Source organism: Physeter macrocephalus, chromosome 7 (genome assembly GCF_002837175.3).
Source record: "Physeter macrocephalus isolate SW-GA chromosome 7, ASM283717v5, whole genome shotgun sequence".
In the NCBI taxonomy this organism is placed as follows: domain Eukaryota; kingdom Metazoa; phylum Chordata; class Mammalia; order Artiodactyla; family Physeteridae; genus Physeter; species Physeter macrocephalus.
In genome coordinates, this window is record NC_041220.1 from 9,276,788 (window position 1) to 9,298,339 (window position 21,552).

Genomic DNA, 21,552 nt, shown 5'->3' on the forward strand with positions numbered 1-21,552 from the left:
CGTTACGCGGGCCTCTCACTGCTGTGGCCTCTCCCGTTGCGGAGCACAGGCTCAGCGGCCACGGCTCACGGGCCCAGCCGCTCCGCGGCATTTGGGATCTTCCCGGACCGGGGCACGAACCCGTGTCCCCTGTATCGGCAGGCGGACTCTCAACCACTGCGCCACCAGGGAAGCCCAATAAACCTTCTTAATGACAGGGGAAGCCAGGTTTGAATTTCGAAACCTTGGCTCCTTACAGAGTTCTGCGGCGAAAGGGGAGGCTCCGACGGACCCTCCCCGCTCCCACCCCAGGTCCTCTGCGCTTCTCTTCCTTCCTTGGTTTTCTCCCACACCAGGGCTGTCACGTGGCCGTGTGTGGTCACCTCAGCCCGTGTCTCTGTGTTCCATCTCACGTCCCACAATAGCCATTCCTTAGCCAACCCTGGGGCCCTGGAGCCTTGGGGTGTGTCACCTGTGACGCTTCCACTCCCCAGAGGGCAAGTGGAGGGAGAAACCTGTGTAGCTCCTGGGGCTGGCTTGGAGCCATTTGGGCAGGGACTTGCGGGTCTTGGGTTCTGGAGCTCAGTCTAGATGGGGATGTGTGATGAGTGGGCTGCATATAGACAGGCCCCGTTGACCCTGCAGACCCCCTGTGGGAAGGGGCTTGGCTGGAGGAAGCCCAGAGCTAAGCCCCTTAAATCAGAGGCCCAGGGCAGAGTCACTCCTGCCAAGGTCTAAAGGGAGTCTTGAGGTTAGCTTTGCCTTTCACACTTTGGTGTTTAATCCAACTGAAGATTTATTTTTATTATTTTCCATATGAAAACAATTACCTAGCACCACTTAACTGAAATTCTGTCCTTTCTGCACTGATAGGTAATGTGAACTGTCATTAAACAAGTTTCTGTGTGCGGGGTTCACCTACAGGCTCTCTTCTGTACTGTTAGTCATTTTATGTGGCTCTATATTGTTTATACTTGCTAAAAGAAATACTCCTGTCTTGTTCTTAAAGCGAATCTTGGATATTTTTGGCATTTGGTTCTTCCCTGTAAATTTTGGAATTGGCTTTTCAGGTTCTATACACACACACACACAGATCTTACTGGGAATTTGACTGAAATTGCATTTAATCTGTATTTCACTTTGGGGAGAATTGACATCTTTACTGTTGTGAATCTTCATGGTATCTATTTCTTCTACTTATTAGACTATCTTTTAAATTTTTCAATGAGTTTTTGTTATTTTACTATGAAAGTCTTAGATACCTTTAGTCAGATCTATTCCAGGGTATTTAACTTTTTTTTTTTGGTAAATGGTACCTTTTAAAAACTGTATTATCTGTTGTTGGTTTAACAGCAGATAAATGCATTGATTATAGGAATGCATTGTAGGAATGCATTGATTTTTGAATATCGATTTTTTTTCTTTTTTCTTTTTTTTTTCTTTGGCCGCACTGTGCAGCATGTGGGATCTTAGTTCCCCGCCCAGGGATCGAACCCGGGCCCCATGCAGTGGAAGCTCGGAGTCTTAAACCACTGGACCGCCAGGGAAGTCCCTGAATATTGATTTTTTTAATAGCCAGTGAATTTGCTAAATTCTTGCATTATATCTAGTAATTTAACTGTAGATACTTTTGCATTTTCTGTGCAGACAATCATATCTTTGAAAAAAATAATGTTTTTTTCTTCCCAATTCTTATGCATTTTATTATTTTCCTTTGCCTTGTTGCACTGGCTAGGCCTTCCTATCCCTAGTTGTTCAACAGGAATGTTGAATAGAAGTCACAGTGATAGTAGGTGCCTAATCTTGTTGGTGATTTTAAAGGAAAATTCTGAATATCACTATTAAATAACATTTTTACTATGGGGTTCTGGAAAATAATCTTTCTAGGTAAAAGGATGTTCCCTCCATTTCTAAGTTGTTACACGTTTTAATTCAAAACAAGTATTGACTCTCTCCTCCTGAAATTCTACTTATTTTGTATGTTAGATCTTCTCGCTCTGTCATCCATGTTTCTTAATCGTCCTGTCATAATTTCCACCTGTTTGTCTCTTTGTACCCCATTCTGGATGATTTCTTCAGCCCTATCTTCCTGTTCATGAATTCGCTTTTCACTGATTTTTGTCTGCTATTAAAACTGTCTTTTGAGTTTTATTTCTAGTAGTATGTTTTTCACTTCTGGAAGTTCTCATTGGTTCTTTAATTTTTTTTTCTTGGCCATTATTTATAATTTCTGGGTATCTGAAGTCTTTGCAGGTCAGTTTTTGCTGTCTTTAGTTTCTGCTGAATCTTCCTCATAGCTCCTTCATCATCATGTATTTTGTGACTGCGTGTGTGTGTGCGCGCGTGTGTGCGTGTGTGTGTGCGCGCGCGCACATTTCCCTTGGAACTTTTATCTTTTGGAATTCTTTGAGGGCTGGGTCTTTTCAGGGAGAATTTGCTTCTGCCAGGCTCCTGGCGACACCAGCAGTTTGGTACTATTAAATTAGTCTTTAAAGATTAGCATTGAATATAAAGATTGAAATTTTGGCTTGAGGCTTTTTAGATCTCCAGGTGGTATGAATCTGGTGTGTGAATTTTCAGGAGAGTGCTTTTGGAATGACAGATTCTGTAGGTGACCTTTTTCCCCCAATGCCAGCACCATTTTTTTTTAATTAAAAAATTTTAAACTTATTTATTGAAGTATAGTTGACTTATATTAGTTTCAGGTGTACAGCATAGTGATTTGATACCTCTATAGATTACATGCCATACAAAGTTATAAAATATTGACTATTTTCCCCGTCTGCATTACACCCCTGTGACTTGTGTATTTTATGTATTTTATTATTTTTTTTATTGCAGTATAGTTGACTTATATTAGTTTCAGGTGTACAGCATAGTGATTTGATATCTCTATAGATTACACACCATACAAAGTTACTATAAAATATTGACTATTTTCCCTGTGTACCTTACACCCCTGTGACTTATGTATCTTATTTTATTTTATTTTTTTAATTGAAGTATAGTTGATTTACAATGTTGCGCCAGTCTCAAATGAACTTATCTACAAAACAGAAACAGACTCACAGACGTAGAGGACAGACTTGTGGTTGCCAAGGGGGAGAGGGAGGGGGCGAGAGATGGAGTGGGAGTTCTGGTAGATGCAAACTGTTAACATCCAGCGCCATTTCAACTACAGTTTGCCTCATGGTCTTGGAGTCAAGGTGGGGATGGGTTGATGCAGGAGTGGAGGAAAGAGCTTGTTCATTTCTAGGTTACCCTGGTTCACTCTAATGGTAGCCCTTTTGGGTCCCAGATTTATAAAGCAAGGGTCCCTAATTTGAACAGAGTCTGGGCTTTGTCTCCTTTTCTCAAAGTCTCAGCCATTGAAACTGAAGTTCAGGTTCACCAGGTTTGACAGATACCCTCAAGGGAAATGCCACCTTCCCTTAGGTTTTGACCTGATTATTCCATCCAAAAATGTTGGTTTACAGTTTATCCTGTATTTATGGTTGTTTTCAGTGAATCAAAGTGCTGAAAAAAACAGTCTGCCCTACTGCTGAAAAGTGATGCCTGTTCTTGGCTGTTTTTAAAAGTTTTATATAAAAGTGAAAGATCAATCCAAAAAATAATTCCAGGTCTTGAAGAATTGAGCAGTTTACTGAAGAGCTCAGGGAAAGTGTATTGTAATGAGCTTGCCACTTACAAAGGGAATTCCTAGAAATACTGAGGCAGCAACAGAAGAAATCTTGAAGGGATCCTGCTTTGTCCTTTGACTCTAACAGGCAACATGAGAACGTTTGTCAAGCTCCCCGCACACACACCTCCCGAAGAATCCACGAAGACGACGCACCCTCTTTCTCCATGACTCTGAGGCTGCTGAGGCTCTTGACAGTGCAAGGCTGAGATCAGCAGGGTCCTGAGGATCCTAGTCATAGGGATGAAACAGCATCCCCGTGCAGTGGCACCGGTCGGGGAACTAAGATCCCGCAAGCTGTGCGGTGCGGCAACCGCCCCCCGCAAAAAAAGAGAAAGAAAGAACATGACGTGAAGTATTGGGCCCCAGAGTAGTTTGGATTCATATTACACTGTATTTTTCTTTGCACTTGAGTTTCTTTAAAACTTTTTTATGGATTAAAAGTAACTAGAAGTTTTTCATCATACCATCAATTTCTACTATTAAATCTTAGGTATTCTTTATATGCTCCTGAAAGTTTGGGGCTTTGGCAGTGGGGGAATTGGATAGAACTTAATTCTGGTCATCAAAAGTATGTTTAACTTGCTGTTTAGTCTGATAATCTAATTTATAGCCATTAAGCAAAATTGTCTTTATGTAAAGAACTTTCTCACAGGTGGTATTTTTATTTAAGGTAAACCAGACTAAATGTCAGCTGCCTGAAAATATCTTCAAAGTAAATGAACTCACACGCTTGCTTGATTTTTCTCAAGATGCATACAGAAGGACCATCTGGAAAATGAACGCAGTAAGTATGGCATATTTAAAGAGGGTATTGATCGTCGGTAAGTTAATACAGGCACTCGTGCTATAACTTTGTACGAATTTCCAAAACTTCCTGTACTCTGCGAAATTGCCCAATAGAAATAGCAGGGCTTATGGGAAAAGCAAGGCAGACCCCTCAAAACCAATGCAGTTTTGTAGCCAGAACACTGACAGAAAAGTGCTTCCTACCTGGGGAGATAGCTCAGATCAACCAGGCAAGCAGCTTGTGGACAGTGCCTCGAGAAGATGAAAAATGCACAAAAACCGAAGGGTAGAAATCTCTCCACACCCTGATTAGAGGACCGGTGGTACTGAGATAACACCTGTGGGAGTGGAGCTTTGCTCTTAAGGTAGGTATAGGTATAGGAGGCTCGGTGACTCACCAGGAGCCAGCAGGATAGGGCTGTAACTTTGGGGAGGGTTCCCTGGGTGTAAGCACTCCTTTTTCATTTTCTTAAAATAAAGCTGAAGGGCTCTTGCCACCAGTTCAGCAGCTAATCTGAGATTTTTTTCTCCTTTTCTCTGAAGGTTCTAATTCTACTCCTAGCACATCATCCTTTGCCTGGGAACAATCTTGTCTGAGCTAACCAGCTGTCTACATTCTGTCACTCCCCTGCTTACCAAATGCATCTGAACTAATTTCACGTTTCAGAGGCGCAGGTAGCAGCAGAACAGACTCTGGGAAAATGTCCAGAGTTTATAACTAATGGTGAAATTAAATGAGTACTGAAAATACTAGGTTTATATACCTTTCATTGATATATATAAAACATTTTCTTAGATCTGGGCACTACTGACCAGCATTTTGGATTGCTTTGGCTGTAAGTGCTGAGACCTGAAACCATCGGGCCTTTAAGGCTAAGAAGTAAGGCGTAAGATTTCTCTGTCCTTTCATTTATCAAAATTGTTGTCATTTCCATTTTTAGGACACTTCAATGGACATCCACTATCCTGTCATATTCAGCCATTTTCCATTTATCTTTAATATTCTGTCAAAAATTAAACTACTGAATGCAGACTCGCTTTTAAAAATAAAGGTATGCATGCCTATTTCTTTGTTTTCATTAGCAAATCAAATGATGAGTACCTTTTCCAGTGTATAATAGAGGAGTGACAAGGGAGCCACCCACTGGTGAAACCAGTGGTGGTCATAGCATTTAAGAAGCTCATACTCTAATGAAGAAGGCTAGAGAGACTGTCACAATTTGAGTTGGGTTGGCCTTGAGGCATATTGGGGCCGCAGTAGCAAAGGACAGAGCCTGGGCCTAGCCGTAGGGCTTTTGCCTTGAGGTTGGCGCCGGCAGTCTTCTGAATGGTACTCAAAGACGCACGGCAGACGTGGGCTTGATTGGGATTAGGCAAATCTCTCGTCTGAGTTTTCCTCCTAGAAAAGGATAATTTTAGAGAGGTCTTTCATCCTGCACTTTTCCTGCAGCAGGCTTCTTTTCTGAACGTCTGAACTTCTCTTCTGATGAGAACACTAGGTTCCAGCTCACTGCTTCGGGCTCACCAGCCAGTCTCTTAGCCTGTGGACGACAGTTAGTCGCTCCCAGAAGTGTTCATAATTGTGTTCACGGGATACCGCGGTCCAGAGGAGCCCGCGGCTGGTCACGTTCCCGCTCGCCCACCTCAGCCCCACGGAGCTTTTCATTTCCTGTGTCTCATGTATCTTCTGCTCACTGCGGGGTGAATCCTGAATAGATAGCCTGTCTCCAGGGGTGTATACAGGGCTCTTTTCGTAAATGTTTGTGACACGCGCGTATAATAAACTGAACCCGTTTATTCTACTTCGTAAATTTCCACGTAGAGCAAACGGTGAAATGGAGTGAAACGTTTTTCTTTTCCCAGGAGAAGAAATGGCGAGCTTTTTTGCGGTTGGCTGGCATTGTGGATCAAGAAGAGTCTGAATTGGCTTTACCGCCCACCTTTAATCTAACAGTCAGGAGGAGTCACTTGATTGAGGATGTTTTGAATCAGCTGAATCAGTTTGAGAATGAAGATCTGAGGAGGGAGTTACTGGTAAAGTATAATTCGTACTTAATGTTTTTGCTGCTAAGACAGAAAACATACAGGAATGTAATAACAGGCCTTACAGAGAGGGAATTATCTCCCTTTTCCGCTGGGCTTACGTGTATTGGAGTCCCCCTAGTTTTCCCCAGTTACCTGTGAATTCCAGGTGAGAGCTGTCAGTACAGTCTGGCTAAGGAGCAGCAGGTGAAATCGTCCTGCCCCCAGGACTATCTACCTGATCAGGTAGATAGCCCAGTACTAGCCCCAAGAGGTCCATTCCCGCATGAGGCTTGACCAAGCCTGGCTGGTCATCACGTTGTGAAGGTTCCAGTGACATGGGGTTGACCCAGAGGAGAACTGAGAGTTTGCTTCTGCTCTCCTGCAGGAACCCAGATTGCTCTGTGGAAGAGAGAACATTCTCTTTATTGGCTACATAGTTTTTTGAGGGTATAATTGTAGATATTACCATGTCCTGAATATTCATTAATAATGATCTTTGGTTTAGCTACTATATAACTTGTCTTACTCATAGATATTTGACACAGAATAATAATGACTAGAAGATCTAATGAATGTTTTCCTTATGCCAGGAACTACTGTAAAAGCTTTACACTTGTGTAACCCTTTGAACCACACTGTGTAGAAGGTTCTGTTTTTCCCTCCTTTTACAGATGGGGAAACTGAGGTGCAGAACCATGAGGTAACTTATCCCAGGGTGACACAACTGATAAGTATCAGAGCCAGGATTTCAGCCCCACCATCAGGCTCTAGACTTTCCAATTAATCAAGACAAGTCAGGATTTTCCTGATAATATTTATTAGAGTGTTTTTGATTGGAGGCGTTAGTTTATCACTTGTCCTAGACAGATTAAAGCATGATTGACTTGACCAAAGCTCAAGATACTATTTTAAAAGTATGGAGTTTGCAGTTAGAGTTGGCATTTCTGTGTATTTTTGCACATAGATAATTTTTAAAAATCTATTGAAATCATTATGATTCTAAACTGTGTCAGCCAGCCAGTCCACTCAGTTATTTTAGTTCCACTTTTATATTTCATTCATCCATTTAAAAAATGTAGGTAACATTTGGTAAGCAGCTACTATTTTCCAGACTGTGTGAGACATTTTACCTGTGTTATCCCATTTAATCTCTCTGATGATCTCGTGGAAAAGCACACTTTATGAGGTTAAGGGGCTTGCTCATATAAAGGGGCAGGGTAAAAGAAAGGATAGAAGTGCCAGCATAGAGCCACAGGGATTTCTGGTATTAAAGCAGCACGAAAAAGCAGAGAGAAATGAAAGCTTAAATAGTGCTTCATAAGAGAAAGCAAGGGAGAAAAGAGTGTGAAGAAAGAGGAGGTGGCCAGAAGTGTAAAATGAGTGGGAGAGATCAAGATGAGGCATGAGAAACTCAAGTCCTTGGAATTGGGGATTCACAGATTCTTGGTCCTCTTGGAGAGAAGCATTTAAGTAGAGAAATGGGTTTAGAATGGTGTACATTAATCTCCAAAATTTGGCAACCTAGAGTAGAGGAAGCCAGTATTGTCTGTACCGGAAACAATGGTGTTGAGATTTTTTTTCTTTTAAGGATAAGGGAGACCTTAACATACTTATAAACTGAAGTGAAGGATTCCAAGAAGGAAAGGCAGAAGGGAACAGAGCAAGTAATTGAAGGAGCAAAGATGGGTTATAATAGAATCATCTTGAGGAGGGATTGGTGTCAACAGGTGGGATGCTGCCTCCTTATGGAATCAACAGCCAAGCCAATAAATACGTGTGCTCTGGTTTTTCAGTTTTTTTTGAAAATTCTGATATTTATGATTTCTTTATGTTTATTTTCATTGTACTTAGTGTACCTGATAATTGTAAAAATGATGCCAGTTGAGGTCAGTTTAGTGGTAAAGACTTCAGGCTCTCAGGTTTGTCACCCATAGGATTAAGTCTCAGCAGCTGGGGACTTCCCTGGTGGCGCAGTGGTTAAGAATCCGCCTGCCGATGCAGGGGACACGGGTTCAAGCCCTGGTGCAGGAAGATCCCACATGCCGCGGAGCAACTAAGCCCGCGAGCCACAGCTACTGAGCCTGCGTTCTAGAGCCCATGCTCCGCAACAAGAGACGGCACTGTGATGAGAAGCCCGCGCACCGCAACGAAGAGTAGCCCCCGCCCGCCGCAGCTAGAGAAAGCCCGCGCGCAGCAACGAAGACCCAACACAGCCGAAAATAAAAAAATTTATATTAAAAAAAAAAGTCTTAGCAGTTGTATAACCTTGGGAAAGTTATTTAAATTCTTGAAGCCTCATTAGCCTCCTAGAATTAGTAAGAAAATTCAATACGCTAACACAAGTAATTTGCTTACCCCAGTACCTCCCAAACACTTGGGTCCACAAATAGTTATTAAACGAGATTTAATACATAGCAATACAGAGCTCTGCAAGTGATGCATTATTTGCTCTGTTTCTTTAGGTTTCATTTAGTGGAGAAATTGGATATGACTTTGGAGGAGTCAGAGCAGAGTTTTTCCATTGTCTCTTTGAAGAAATGACCCGGCCAGAATATGGGATGTTCACATATCCTGAAGAGGCTTCCTACATGTGGTTTCCTGTCAAGGTAAGTCCTCTTTTCTTGGTGCAGGTATTTCCTGAGAGAAGAGGTATGGGGATATACCATAGAAAATTAGGTTGTCTAGACTGTTGTATTTTAGGAGAGGAATTATTGATGTAATTATGGAGATAACTTTTAATTCTAAAAAGGTGATTATTTTCTCTAAAATGGGGGTCCTCTTTCCCTGGGTTCCCAAGTCCACACAAGAGAATTTAAGCAATATATATGTATTGACCATTTCTAGAATGTATAGGTAAAAATGAACCCTTCCTTTCTTAGGCACGCATTCTTTGTTCTGTTTTCCCAATGAATTTGAAGATAAAGCCGATGAAAAGAAATTGCAAAAACTTTGTTTATAAGGATTACTGAGCCTAATGTGTTTCTATTCCTGTTAATACTTTTTTTTTATTGAAATATATTTGACATATAACATTGTATAAATTTAAGGTGTACCACATGTTGATTTGATATATTTATATTATAGTATGATTGCCATTGTAGTGGTAATTAGCACCTTTATCACATCTCATAATTATTTCTTTTTAGTGGTGGATAATTAAGATCTAGTACCATAGCAAATTCGATGATTGTAATACAGTATTGTTATCCATACTCAGTATACCGTGCACTTGAACTCTAGGATTAATTTGCTGTTCATTGCAGCTTTTCCGCCTAAACAACATCTCCTATCTCCTCACCCCCATCCTAGTAATGCTTTCAGTAACCAAAACTGTGGCAAGGATTTAAATTGACTTAATAATTGAATATAAACCCTAAGTATTCTTATCTCAAGAGTTTTGGTTTTAATTTGTGATTTGATTTTGTGAAAGAGGAGAAATGGTTTACCTAATATAAATATTCCATTGTACCGGTAAAAATTCATAATACATTAAGGTTTTTTTTTTCTCTTTTCAGCCTAAATTTGAGAAGAAGAGTTATTTCTTCTTTGGGGTTCTGTGTGGACTCTGCCTATTCAATTGCCATGTTGCCAACATCCCTTTCCCACTGGCTCTGTTTAAGAAACTTTTGGACCAAGTGCCATCATTAGAAGACTTGAAAGAACTCAGTCCTGTTTTGGGAAAGTAAGTTAACATAGTGCCTTTTTCAGAACCCTGTCTAACATATATTTAGATAAGTATTTAAACACACACATTCCAGTAGTATTTTCATGTTCAGTAGTAGCATTCTGGGTATTTTAAACTGATTCTAACTTTGTCAAATTGTTAGATAATAATTTAACTTTCTAAAATTAAGAAAAGTTGGTTTTTCGTATAGTCAGTCCTCACTGTTTGCATTAACCTTTGGTTTATTTGAGTAGAGACAGTCATGACAGAGCACAGGTTACACCTTGGTGCAAAACCTGCAAGTGATGCTTGTGTTATTTCATTTTATTTATTTATTTACTTATTTATTTTAAAGAGACATGTTTTCCAAAGTTGTTGTTGTTGTTGTTTTTAAATTTATTTCTTTATTTTTGGCTGCGTTGGGTGTTCGTTGCTGCGCACGGGCTTCTCTAGTTGCGGCGAGCGGGGGCTACTCTTCGTTGCGGTGCGCGGGCTTCTCATCGCGGTGGCTTCTCTTGTTGCGGAGCACGGGCTCTAGGCACGCGGGCTCAGTAGTTGTGGCGCACGGGCTTAGTTGCTCCGCGGCACGTGGGATCCTCCCGGACCGGGGCGCGAACCCGCGTCCCCTGCATCGGCAGGCGGACCCTCAACCACTGCGCCACCAGGGAAGTCCTGATGTTTATTTTAAAAGTTGTTTCATGTCATCATCTTTAAAATGAAAACTTATTTCTAAGTTAAAAGACAAGCCACCACCTCGCAAAACATATTGGTAACATATCACGGAAAGGGTTAATATCCCTGCTGAATAAAGTGTTCCTGCACATCCATAAGAAAAATGCACAGAGTATACAAGAAAGTAACCTACAAAAGACGCAATAGAAATGGTTCATAAATTAAGATGATCGTGGATGATCATAAATTAAGTGATCATGGAATGCATATTAAAGTGAGAGGCTAATATGGACTTCAGATTGACAGTGGTTGGAAATACTGATGCTGTGTGTGTCAGCAAGGATTTGGGCAAAGGTTCACTCTGATTTCAAGAATCGTGAGTGGAATTGTAAGTTGGTGACTGCTTGTCAGAGAGCGGTATGGCAGTACAGTAGCCCCCTGATCTGCAGGAGATGCGTTCCAGGCCCTCCAGTGGGTGCCTGAAACCGTGGATAGTACCGAATGCTATATACACCACGTCTTTTCCTATACGTGCATGCTTAGGGTAAAACTTTATTTATAAATTTGGCACACTATGAGATTAACAATAACTAATAATAAAATGGGACAATTATAATAATGTACTGTGATAAAAGTTATGTGAATGTGGTTTCCCTTTCTCACAATGTCTTACTGAGCAAATCTAATGCCTTTTCCATCCTGACTAAGCACTTACCATGCACTGTGGCCATAACTTTTGCAGTTTGAGGTGCAAGAGCAAACCAGCATGAATTTCTTTTTTCTTCTTCACAGTTTCCCAGATAGAAGATTCTTTCATACTGTAGATCCTAGCAACCTCAGCATCTGATTTTTTCTTTCCTTATTAAGTTGAGAACTTTCACCTTTTCACTTAAAACATACAGTTTATGGCTTCTCTTGGGCGCATCCGAATTGCCAGCATCACTACTCTTGCTCTTTGGGGCCGTCATTAAGTAAAATAAGGGTTGCGTGGACGCAGCACTGTGATACCACAGTGGTCGTGAGGCAGCTACTGAATGACCAACAGGTGGGATACGCTGGACACAAAGGGATGATTTACATACTGCACAAAGAGGGATGGTGTGAGAGTACATCATACTACTCAGTACAGCCTGCAATTTAAAACTGATGAATTATTCTGCAGTTTTCCATTTAATATTTTCAAATTGCAGTAGACCACAGATAACTGAAACTTTGGAAAGCAAAACCATGGCTAAGAGGGGACTACTGTGCTTAGAATAAAAGTAAAAAAATGTTTGCTGCTTTGACCCAGCAATTCTACCTCTAGACATTTCACATTTAGAAATAGGCAATCATGCAAATATGTCTGCAAATGCACATTGTATTAGATAGTTTATAATATGTAGACTACCTAAATGCTCTTCAGTGAGGGAATGAATGTTTTTGGTATATTTATGCAATGGAAGACTGTGGGGATGTCTAAAAGAATGAGAACAGTGGTATGATTCTATTATGATTGTTATCCCTATTTTACAGATGAGGAAACTGAAAGGGAAGAAAGTTAGGTAACTTGCCCCGGATCCCATGGTGACAGAACTATGGTTGGAACACAGACACTGGCTCCAGAATCCAACTATTAATCTTTATACTTATTATACTACTACGATAAGGAAAAAAATATTGAAAGCACCAAATTTGGAAAGGAGTAGATAAATTTGTTGTTATTTTTTACTGAAAACATTGAAAATGACAAATAACGCTTATGCCTAAGAAGATTGAATAAACTAAATAATATACATAAACTGAATAAAGACCACTAAATCCATATTAGCATTTCTCAAACTTTTAGGTCTTAAGACTCTCTTAAAAATTAAGAGAGGACCCCAAAGAGCTTTTACTTATATCGGTTACATTTGTCAGTATTTATAATATTAGAAATTAAAAGTGATAAATGTTTTAAATACAGAAATACACACTCATTCTGATAGCTATCATATAACCTCTGGAAAACTCTGTTCGGTACTCATGACAGAATGTGAAGGAGGCAAGTAACATCTTTTTTTCTTTTAACATCTTTATTGGAGTATAATTGCTTTACAATGGTGTGTTAGTTTCTGCTGTACAACAAAGTGAATCAGCTATACATATACATAGAGCTGATCTCCCTGCGCTATGCGGCTGCTTCCCACTAGCTGTTTTACGTTTGGTAGTGTACATATGTCCATGCCACTCTCTCACTTCGTCCCAGCTTACCCTTCCCCCTCCCCATATCCTCAAGTAAGTAACATCTGAGTAGTATTATGAAATTGGTTTTGACCTCCTGGATCCCCCTGTAAAAGCCTCAGGGATTCCCAGAAGTTGTTGGTCTTGGTTATGCTTTGAGAATCCCTGATCTCTATATTCAATAAAACTCCTATTTTAATCCCAGCAGGCTTAAAAAAAAAAAAGGCTGATTTAAAATTTATATGGATGAACAAGGGGCCAGGAATAGCCAAAAATAATTTGCAAGGTGAATAAGGATGGGGAACTTGGCCTACCAGATATCAAGAGTCATTAGAAAGCTGTATTAATTAGGGCAGTATGATATTGGTGCAAGCTTTCCAATGGTACAGGAGAGCATAGAACCTGACCCCTATATACATGGCACTTTGTTAGAGGTAGTATATTAGATCAGTGGGAACAGAAGTACTGTTCAATTAATGCACCTGGGAAAAAAATGAGAACAGATACCTTACATCACCTAGTAGAATCAACTCTGTGTGGATAAGGGACTTAAATATTGAATGCAACGATGATGAAATATGGACAGTTATCTTTCTCACCATTGGGATTTCTCAAGCAAGACATAAAAATACCAACATTAAAGGAAAGATTGATAAATTTAACTGCAATAAGATGAAAGAAGTTCTCTGTTCATCAAGAAATAACCTTAGCAAAGAGAAGAGATACTCTTCAAACTGTAGATATATGTATAACATTTTGGGTGTGGTAGAATAATGGGATAAGGGAGGTACCCCCTATAGGTAGGTGTAAGATACTGGCAATGTTTTAGTTCTTGTTTGGGGAGTCAGGTTCGCAGGCGTTCTTCATAAACATACCCATAAATAAGCAGATGAGCCGTACAGGGACATATAAAGACAGAGTATCTTGAACCAAGTTTATGATGAATCCAGTTTTGTCAGCTGAGTTCCCATTACTTTCCCTCAACCCCCCAAAAGCACAATGAAACATGGTCTGTTTTTATCATGATACCATAATAAAAGATCCAGCATTTTAGAGAATTCCTTGGCAGTCCAGTGGTTAGGACTTGGCACTTTGCCCGCCGTGGCCCGGGAACTGAGATCTCACAAGCCATGTGGCACGTGGCATGGCCAAAAAAAAGAAAGAAAGGATCCAACATTTTGGCACAATACGGTAATAAAAAATCCAGCAGGGAAAAGGAATCAACTTGGATTCCACCTTCTCCCAGAGGTCTTCCCCAAGGACATGCATCCCTTCAGAAGGAGTTAATCAAGCTCTCCCAAGTTGTACCTGTACCATTTACATCGTTCCTAGCTGCACATATCTGACAGCACTGTAGTAAGATTTTTATCAGCATATCTTACCTATAAGTCTCAGGATTTAATTAATAGTAATGTCTTACTCTCAGCTTTACATCCCTTATCGCTGCCGTACCAGATACTTAATAAATGTTTGTTGAATGAATAAATGAGTGAGGGAGCACATAATATAGTATGCTGTGTATTGCTTTATTTTTTTATTTTTTTTGCATTACGCAGGCCTCTCACCGCTGTGGCCTCTCCCGTTGCGGAGCACAGGCTCCGGATGCACAGGCTCAGCGGCCACGGCTCACGGGCCCAGCGGCTCCGCGGCACGTGGGATCCTCCCGGACCGCGGCACGAACCCACGTCCCCTGCATCGGCGGGTGGACTCTCAACCACTGCGCCACCAGGGAAGCCCCGTGTATTACTTTAAAAGTATTTATAGGGACTTCTCTGGCAGTCCAGTGGCTAAGACTCCATGCTTCCAGTGCAGGGCATGCAGGTTCGATCCCTGGTCAGGGAAACTAAGATATCCCGCATGCCGCATGGCCTGGCCAAAAAACAAAAAATTAAGAAAAATAAAAGTATTTATAAAGGTGGAAATATAAAGACAGACTGCTCTCCATTCTGATATAACCTCTGTTCTCACAGATGCCTTGAAACAGTTAAGGTGGTCAAATTTCAGGTCTGTCTTAAGCTTGAAGATATTGGGACAGGAGGTATAGAGAAGGTCCTTTGACCCACCCACTCCTAAAAATTTCAAGTGATGCCTGATAATTAAAAGGAACTCTGTTATTCTGTAAGTAATGTTTATTAAAAGCTTAAAGAAAGGTAACACCAGTGTGAATGAGTTTCAGAATCAGTAAGCATGTTAGTGATCCTTTTCTGAAGAGGAACCTGCTGCCACGGGGTGAGGCAGATAGGGTGGAGGAAGAGAGCTGGGAGTTGTGTGAGGAGCAGAATTGCAGGTACACCTCCAGACCTCACACTTCCGGCTGAGGTCTGGCCCGAGTTACACCGTCAGTACACGGAAGCAGCTCAGTTCTGTGAACTGAACCTGACCTCCCACCTTGGGAGTAAGCGTGCCCTTGACATTTATTTTAGATGATGTTTCTGGCCGTCATGATCATTGACGTCTAAAGAATAAAATCATTTGTTTTTTAGGAGTTTGCAGACACTTCTGGATGATGAAGGCGATGACTTTGGAGAAGTATTTCACATCCATTTTAATGTGAGTAACAGTAAAAATCAAATTACAGCTCATACTTAATCTGATTAACCATTTTTATACTTACCTTTAATAAAAAACCAGGCTGAATTAAGCTAGTACAAAAGGTGTTCTTCCTCATTTTTCATGAGCTGGGTGTTATCAGTTAGATTTTACTAAGTAACAGACAACACCTAAACTGAGTGGCTTAAAACAGCAGACACGATTCTGTGGGTGCCTGGACTGGGCTGACTTGGCGGGCTGCCTGGCCCACAGTGGCCTTGCTTACACAGCTGCTGGCCAGCAGGCTGGTTGGCTGAGGGGGTGTCAGCTGGAACAGCTGTCTCTGTTCTAGTGGCCTTTTATCCTCCAGTGGGCTAGCTGAGGCTTCTTCACGAGTGGTTGCAGGGTTATGGCGAGTAGGAGATGGCAAGCCCCCGGCACACAAGCTGCTCTTCAAGCTTTTGCTCCTGTCAGGTCCCGTCGGCTAAAGTACTTCACGTGGCCACACCCGGACTCAGGAGCCGAAGAAATAGACTCGCCCTCTTGATGGGAGGTGTTGCAAAGTCACATTGCGTAAATACCAGGATGGGAGGAATCTATGGCCATTTTTTGCAGATCCACCATACTAGGTCTGTAGTGTGTAAAGTGAATACTGAGATATGGCAATTGTCCAATTAATTTATTCAATATGATCAGTTAAAATAGATAATTCAAGTTCTTTTAAAAACTTATTTTTCGTTCTGCATGATAAAGGTGGTAATTTTTTACCACCTTGCTGGTTTGAGGAAAAGAGGTATGCTCCAAAGTTTTTGTTGATAGTAGATTGTTCGGGATTCTCTTGGAGATACTGAGTTCATTTGTGGTTACAGGTGCATTGGGACAAAAATGATGTAGACTTAATTCCTAATGGAAGTCACATAACTGTCGACCAGACTAACAAGTAGGTACAAAGAAATGAAGTATTTGTTTTGTTTATACACTGTATTTATTTCACTGGGCTCTAAAAATTCCTTGTAATTATTATTTTCCTTTCTCCATCATTTTCCAAAAAAGCAGAGAGTCAGTTCATGTTGTATGTATGTGTGTGTCTCCTAGGGTTTGTATGCTGGCTGGGAAGGAAATGGCTTTCTTGGAGAGGCCTTCCCTCATCTTCCTGTCTAGGATTATACCACTGACCTCTCTCTCTTTATCCCCGTACCCAGCTTTACTTTTTCTTTTCACGTCACACGTTACCTACCTTGAGGATTTTTTGCTTGTTTACTTACCAGTGTTTCCCGTATCTCTGAGGAGCTGCGTGATGGCAGGATCTTGGTCTGTCTTGCTCACCATTGTTTAGCCAGTACCTAGAGTTGTCCACAGTAGTGTCTGGTCCATAGCAGGCGCTCAGTTTTGTTACTATTGTTAGATATTACTGTGGTATCTTGACTTCCCAGGACTCTGTGGGATGCCATCTAAAGCCATAGAGTTTGCGATTATAGCACGTTCCCCTGATAGTTGGTCAGAGTGGCAAAGAAATATCTAGTGAGCATTCTTTATTTTAAAAAACTTTGTATTATAATATAACATACGGAAAAGTTCAAAATTATAAGCATTCAGATCAAGAAATAGAACATTTCTAGCTCTGTGGTATATTTTATGACTATGCCCCAGTTTGTCCATAGTATTATGGATTGCCCGGCCCCTTTCCCTGAGAGAACTGGCAAATGTGCCCAAAGGTAGAAACTGCAGGTTAAGTGCTGGGCTCACCTCAGGGAGCTTCCCTTGTCTCTTAGTCCAAAGGCCTCTTGAGTCTTGACTTAGATTTGGAAACCCGGAGCTAGATGTGCTTTTGTATATTACCTGGGTTTTTCTAGTTCTTATCGCTGGGAACATTTGCTACAAGCTACTGCATCATAGCTAGATGTATAAATCCCCTCTTTGTTTGTGTTTAAGCACAAATAATTACCCACTCTGACAAATTCAGACAATACAAAAGAGTATAAAATAGGAAGTTTCCCCTGTCTCCCAAGACCGTTCTCCAGAGATAACAGGGACGGTTTTATTCTTCCAAAATTTTTCTCTTCTAATCTGTCAGTTCTCTTAACTGTGTGACTTTGAGCAATCTCGTACCTTCACTGTGTCTCAGTTTCTTTTCCTCTTTACCAAAATGCCATAAGAACCTGCCTTGCAGAGTTTTATGAAGATTAAATTAGACAATACATGAAAAAAACAGCTCTAACAGTTCATGGCACATGGTAAGCACCCATTATTAGATGTTCTAGCTCTTACTTTTTTTTTCTGCTTTAGAATATTTTATTGGTATCCTTTTGATAAGACCAAGTAAAGGCTGCCTGATTCATTTTGGCCTCCAAATTTCTAGGCAGTCCCCTCCCCCCATCCCCCCGGAGATTGACAGCTGCTCACATGGGTTCATGCAGGAAAGATGTAAAGTTCCTAGGATCTGTCCAGCACCAGATGGAGGACATCCTTTGTGTCAGCAAAATTCACAGTACCCAGGTAGAAGGCATGCTGCTCTCCACTTCTTGTCCCAGCCTGTTGTTGCAGTGGCAGGAACCATTACCTGGGCATACCAGCCATCCCAACAGCGCTTCTCCAAGAGGAGAATTCCAAACCTTAGGCTAGCCCTGAGTCTCTGTGAAGGGGCACTGCCCCAGCTGGACTTCCAAAGCTCTCGTGCTTTATTCGAGAATAAGAAAAAAAAAAAAAAAAAAAAAGCTAAGAGTAGGGCTTCCCTGGTGGCGCAGTGGTTGAGAGTCCGCCTGCCGATGCAGGGAACACGGGTTCGTGCCCCGGTCCGGGAGGATCCCACGTGCCGCGGAGCTGCTGGGCCCGTGAGCCATGGCCGCTGAGCCTGTGCGTCCGGAGCCTGCGCTCCACAACGGGAGAGGCCACAACAAGAGGAGAAATGGGGTTCTTCTAAGAGCTAGGAAAAGCAAGGATCAAGCCGTCACAGAAAAAAAAAAAAAAAAAAAAAAAAAAAAAAAAAGAATAAGACGCCGGTGGATGTCTCAAGCCCCCTCGTGGCACTGCAGACCCTCCTTCGAGAATCAGGGCTGCACATCGGCGATGGCACAGGTGGCCGCCTTCCCCTTGTTTGGGGAAGGTTTTGCAGCAGCTGCCAGGCGGACCCCAAGGCCACTGTCTCTTACTTTATTTTTATTGTCCTTTTCACCCCCTCCCCCAGTTTTGTTCAGGGTATTGCAGTAAGCTGAAATCATTTTCTGTTTCATTAAAGGAGAGACTATGTTTCTAAGTATGTCAATTACATCTTCAACATCGCTGTAAAGGCAGTTTATGAAGAGTTTCAAAGAGGATTTTACAAAGTGTGTGACAAGGAGATTATTGAATTTTTCCATCCTGAAGAACTCAAGGATGTGATTATTGGAAATACAGATTATGACTGGGAAACATTTGAAAAGGTACATCATAAAGGCCAAGTGGTTTGAATTAAAATTTTGTTTGTTTGTTTCCTGAATAATTTTTTTTGCATTTTTCTCTAGAATGCACGTTACGAACAAGGATATGACAATTCACATCCCACCATAGTGATGTTTTGGAAGGCTTTACACAAATTGACTTTGGAGGAAAAGAAAAAATTCCTTGGTGAGTATTGCATTAGGAGGAGATCTATAATCTCATGTCTTTTCTGTGAGGTAAGGAAATCTTGTGTGTCATGGGTACCATTTGCAACAAATCATACTGTCAGAGCCACTCCTAGCCCATTGGAATGTCCTTTATGCCAGGTTGTCCCAACATCAAAAAATAAATGTTAATATAGGTCTTTCTCCTGTCGTTTTCAATTCTGCCTTGCTTCTAAATTTTTCTTCTTTTCTTTGAGCTAAATATTGAGGCTTCTCCTGTAGTTGTGTCACCATTCAGTTACCCAGGCCCTGTGGCATGAGCCAGGCTGTGTACAGTCATTTGTCTCCACTACTTTACCTCACCTTCAGACTTTGAGCTCAATTTTATGCCTACTCGGTGCTTTTCCTGAGACCTGTCTAATGACTTCCTCTCTCATTTTCTTTTTTTTTTTTTTTGTGGTACGCGGGCCTCACACTGTTGTGGCCTCTCCCGTTGCGGAGCACAGGCTCCGGACGCGCAGGCTCAGCGGCCATGGCTCACGGGCCCAGCCGCTCCGCGGCACGTGGGATCCTCCCAAACCGGGGCGCGAACCCGGTTCCCCTGCATCGGCAGGCGGACGCGCAACCACTGTGCCACCAGGGAAGCCCTCTCATTTTCTTACTCAACTTCTTTAGCTTATTTTTGAGAAACGTTTATCTTCTTATTCTTTTTTCTGTGGATAACATGGGTGTTGGAAGGTATTCAGACTTCTCCAGAAGCCCAACCTAACTCTCCGGTCTTAACGCTTATAGGAAATCTTTGTTCCAGCCAAACAGTCCCCTTGTCTGTACATTCTAGAGCCCACTCTGCACCTCCCACCTCCAGCTTTCTCCTTCCGTTCCTTGAACCTTCACCTGCCTCCCTGTGGCCTCTCTAAACCTTTCCCTCCTTTAAAGGTTCAGCTTCATTCCGAACTCTCGGAAGTCTTCGCGGACATCCCAGCCCGATTCTCTCTCCCTGCTCTGAACCGCAGCATTTACACTCAGAAGGTACTTCACTCCATGGCACCTTGTTTGCTGTCTTACACCCTTTTATTTTTCTCTTGCCGTGTGTCTTTTCCTGCTCAAGAATCTAATATTCCCAGCCAGACTGGAAGCTACTTGAGGGCAGTGACTGTGCCAGACTTTGTGCTAACAGGGGTCCCCAATGCATCCAATGTAGGACTCGGCACAGGGGCCCTCAATTAGTGTCTTTGAATAAACACGTTTTCTCTCTGTAAATTTTGGTCTCTGTGAAGCAGGTCACTCATTTTGATTCTTCTTTTTTAGTGTTTCTTACAGGAACGGACAGGATTCAAGTAAAAGGCTTAAAGAACATGAAAATAACATTTTGCTGTCCTGAACATTTGAATGAGAAGGATCCCATAAGGGCACAGACGTGTTTTAGTGTCCTCTACCTCCCTAAATATTCTACGATGGACCGAGTAGAAGAAGCGCTCCAAGTAGCCATCAACAGCAACAGAGGGTTTGGCTGACTCTACCTCTCACTTTTTCCCCCTTTCGGGAAATATTTTCAAAAATAAAATTAAGCCAGAAATTAACACAAAAGTCTTGCTGACTGTTCAATGTGTTTACCTGCTTTTTTAAAATGGCCGTTTTTGCATGTAAGATGTATTGGTAACGATACAGATTAGGCTGTTACAACAAGGTGACCCTGAAACCGAGTGCATCAAGTGAGACAGGAGGGATTTTTTTACCTCGTAAACGTCTGGGTAGTGTGTCCAGGGCTGAAGTGGTGGTTTTCCGTCTCAAACTGCTCTAGTAAGTCACAAATGACTTTCTTGTTGCAAATTTCCATGGAAACTTGCCCATTTCCATCTTAAAGATATTTATTGCATTTGAAACTATTGACTACTTTCTCCTCAAAACTCTCATGAACTGCTCGGCTTTCTTTTTTCTTGGCTGCTTCCTCATTTCCTTTGCATGTTTCTCTTACACTCCCTTGACCTAAAGCGCTGGCGCAGGCGGCTTTTCCCACTCTGACGCACTCCTCGTCGCCATGGAGTCAGTTATGACTTCCATGCTGATGGTACCCAGATCTCTCTCTCTTTGCCTGACAGGAACTGATAGAGTCCAGCACTGCAGCCATCTTTCTGCGTGGCCTGTGTCTACCTGCATGCCTCTCAGCTCCTTCATCGCAACATGTTCAAGAAGAAGATGGCCGTTTTCCTGTACTCAGCTTGGAATGGTACCGTCAATACCTCCTACAGCCGTCTTCCCTTCCTGCCTCTTCTTCACTCCCTACGTTAAAAATATCAGTCAGGAGGGCTTCCCTGGTGGCGCAGTGGTTGAGAGTCCGCCTGCCGATGCGGGGGAACCGGGTTCGCGCCCCAGTCCGGGAGGATCCCACGTGCCGCGGAGCGGCTGGGCCCGTGAGCCGTGGCCGCTGAGCC

The 21,552-nt window shown here is 42.0% G+C and overlaps 1 protein-coding gene across 3 annotated transcripts in view; it reads left to right on the top strand.

Annotated features, from left to right (window-relative positions):
* Nucleotides 1-20,688, top strand: part of HERC5 (HECT and RLD domain containing E3 ubiquitin protein ligase 5) — a 47,833-nt gene extending 27,145 nt beyond the window's left edge. Inside the window, exons 14-23 of one of the 3 annotated variants that reach the window (XM_055085797.1) lie at nucleotides 4,332-4,445; nucleotides 5,389-5,499; nucleotides 6,311-6,481; nucleotides 8,935-9,078; nucleotides 9,988-10,154; nucleotides 15,494-15,560; nucleotides 16,409-16,479; nucleotides 18,775-18,958; nucleotides 19,040-19,142; nucleotides 20,057-20,414. In XM_055085797.1, the coding sequence (XP_054941772.1) occupies nucleotides 4,332-4,445; nucleotides 5,389-5,499; nucleotides 6,311-6,481; nucleotides 8,935-9,078; nucleotides 9,988-10,154; nucleotides 15,494-15,560; nucleotides 16,409-16,479; nucleotides 18,775-18,958; nucleotides 19,040-19,142; nucleotides 20,057-20,235 (1,311 nt within the window). In that variant the 3' untranslated portion in view covers nucleotides 20,236-20,414. The other 2 variants (XM_024126675.3, XM_024126677.3) reach the window with 2 other exon arrangements.
* The last annotated feature ends 864 nt before the right edge of the window (nucleotides 20,689-21,552 follow it).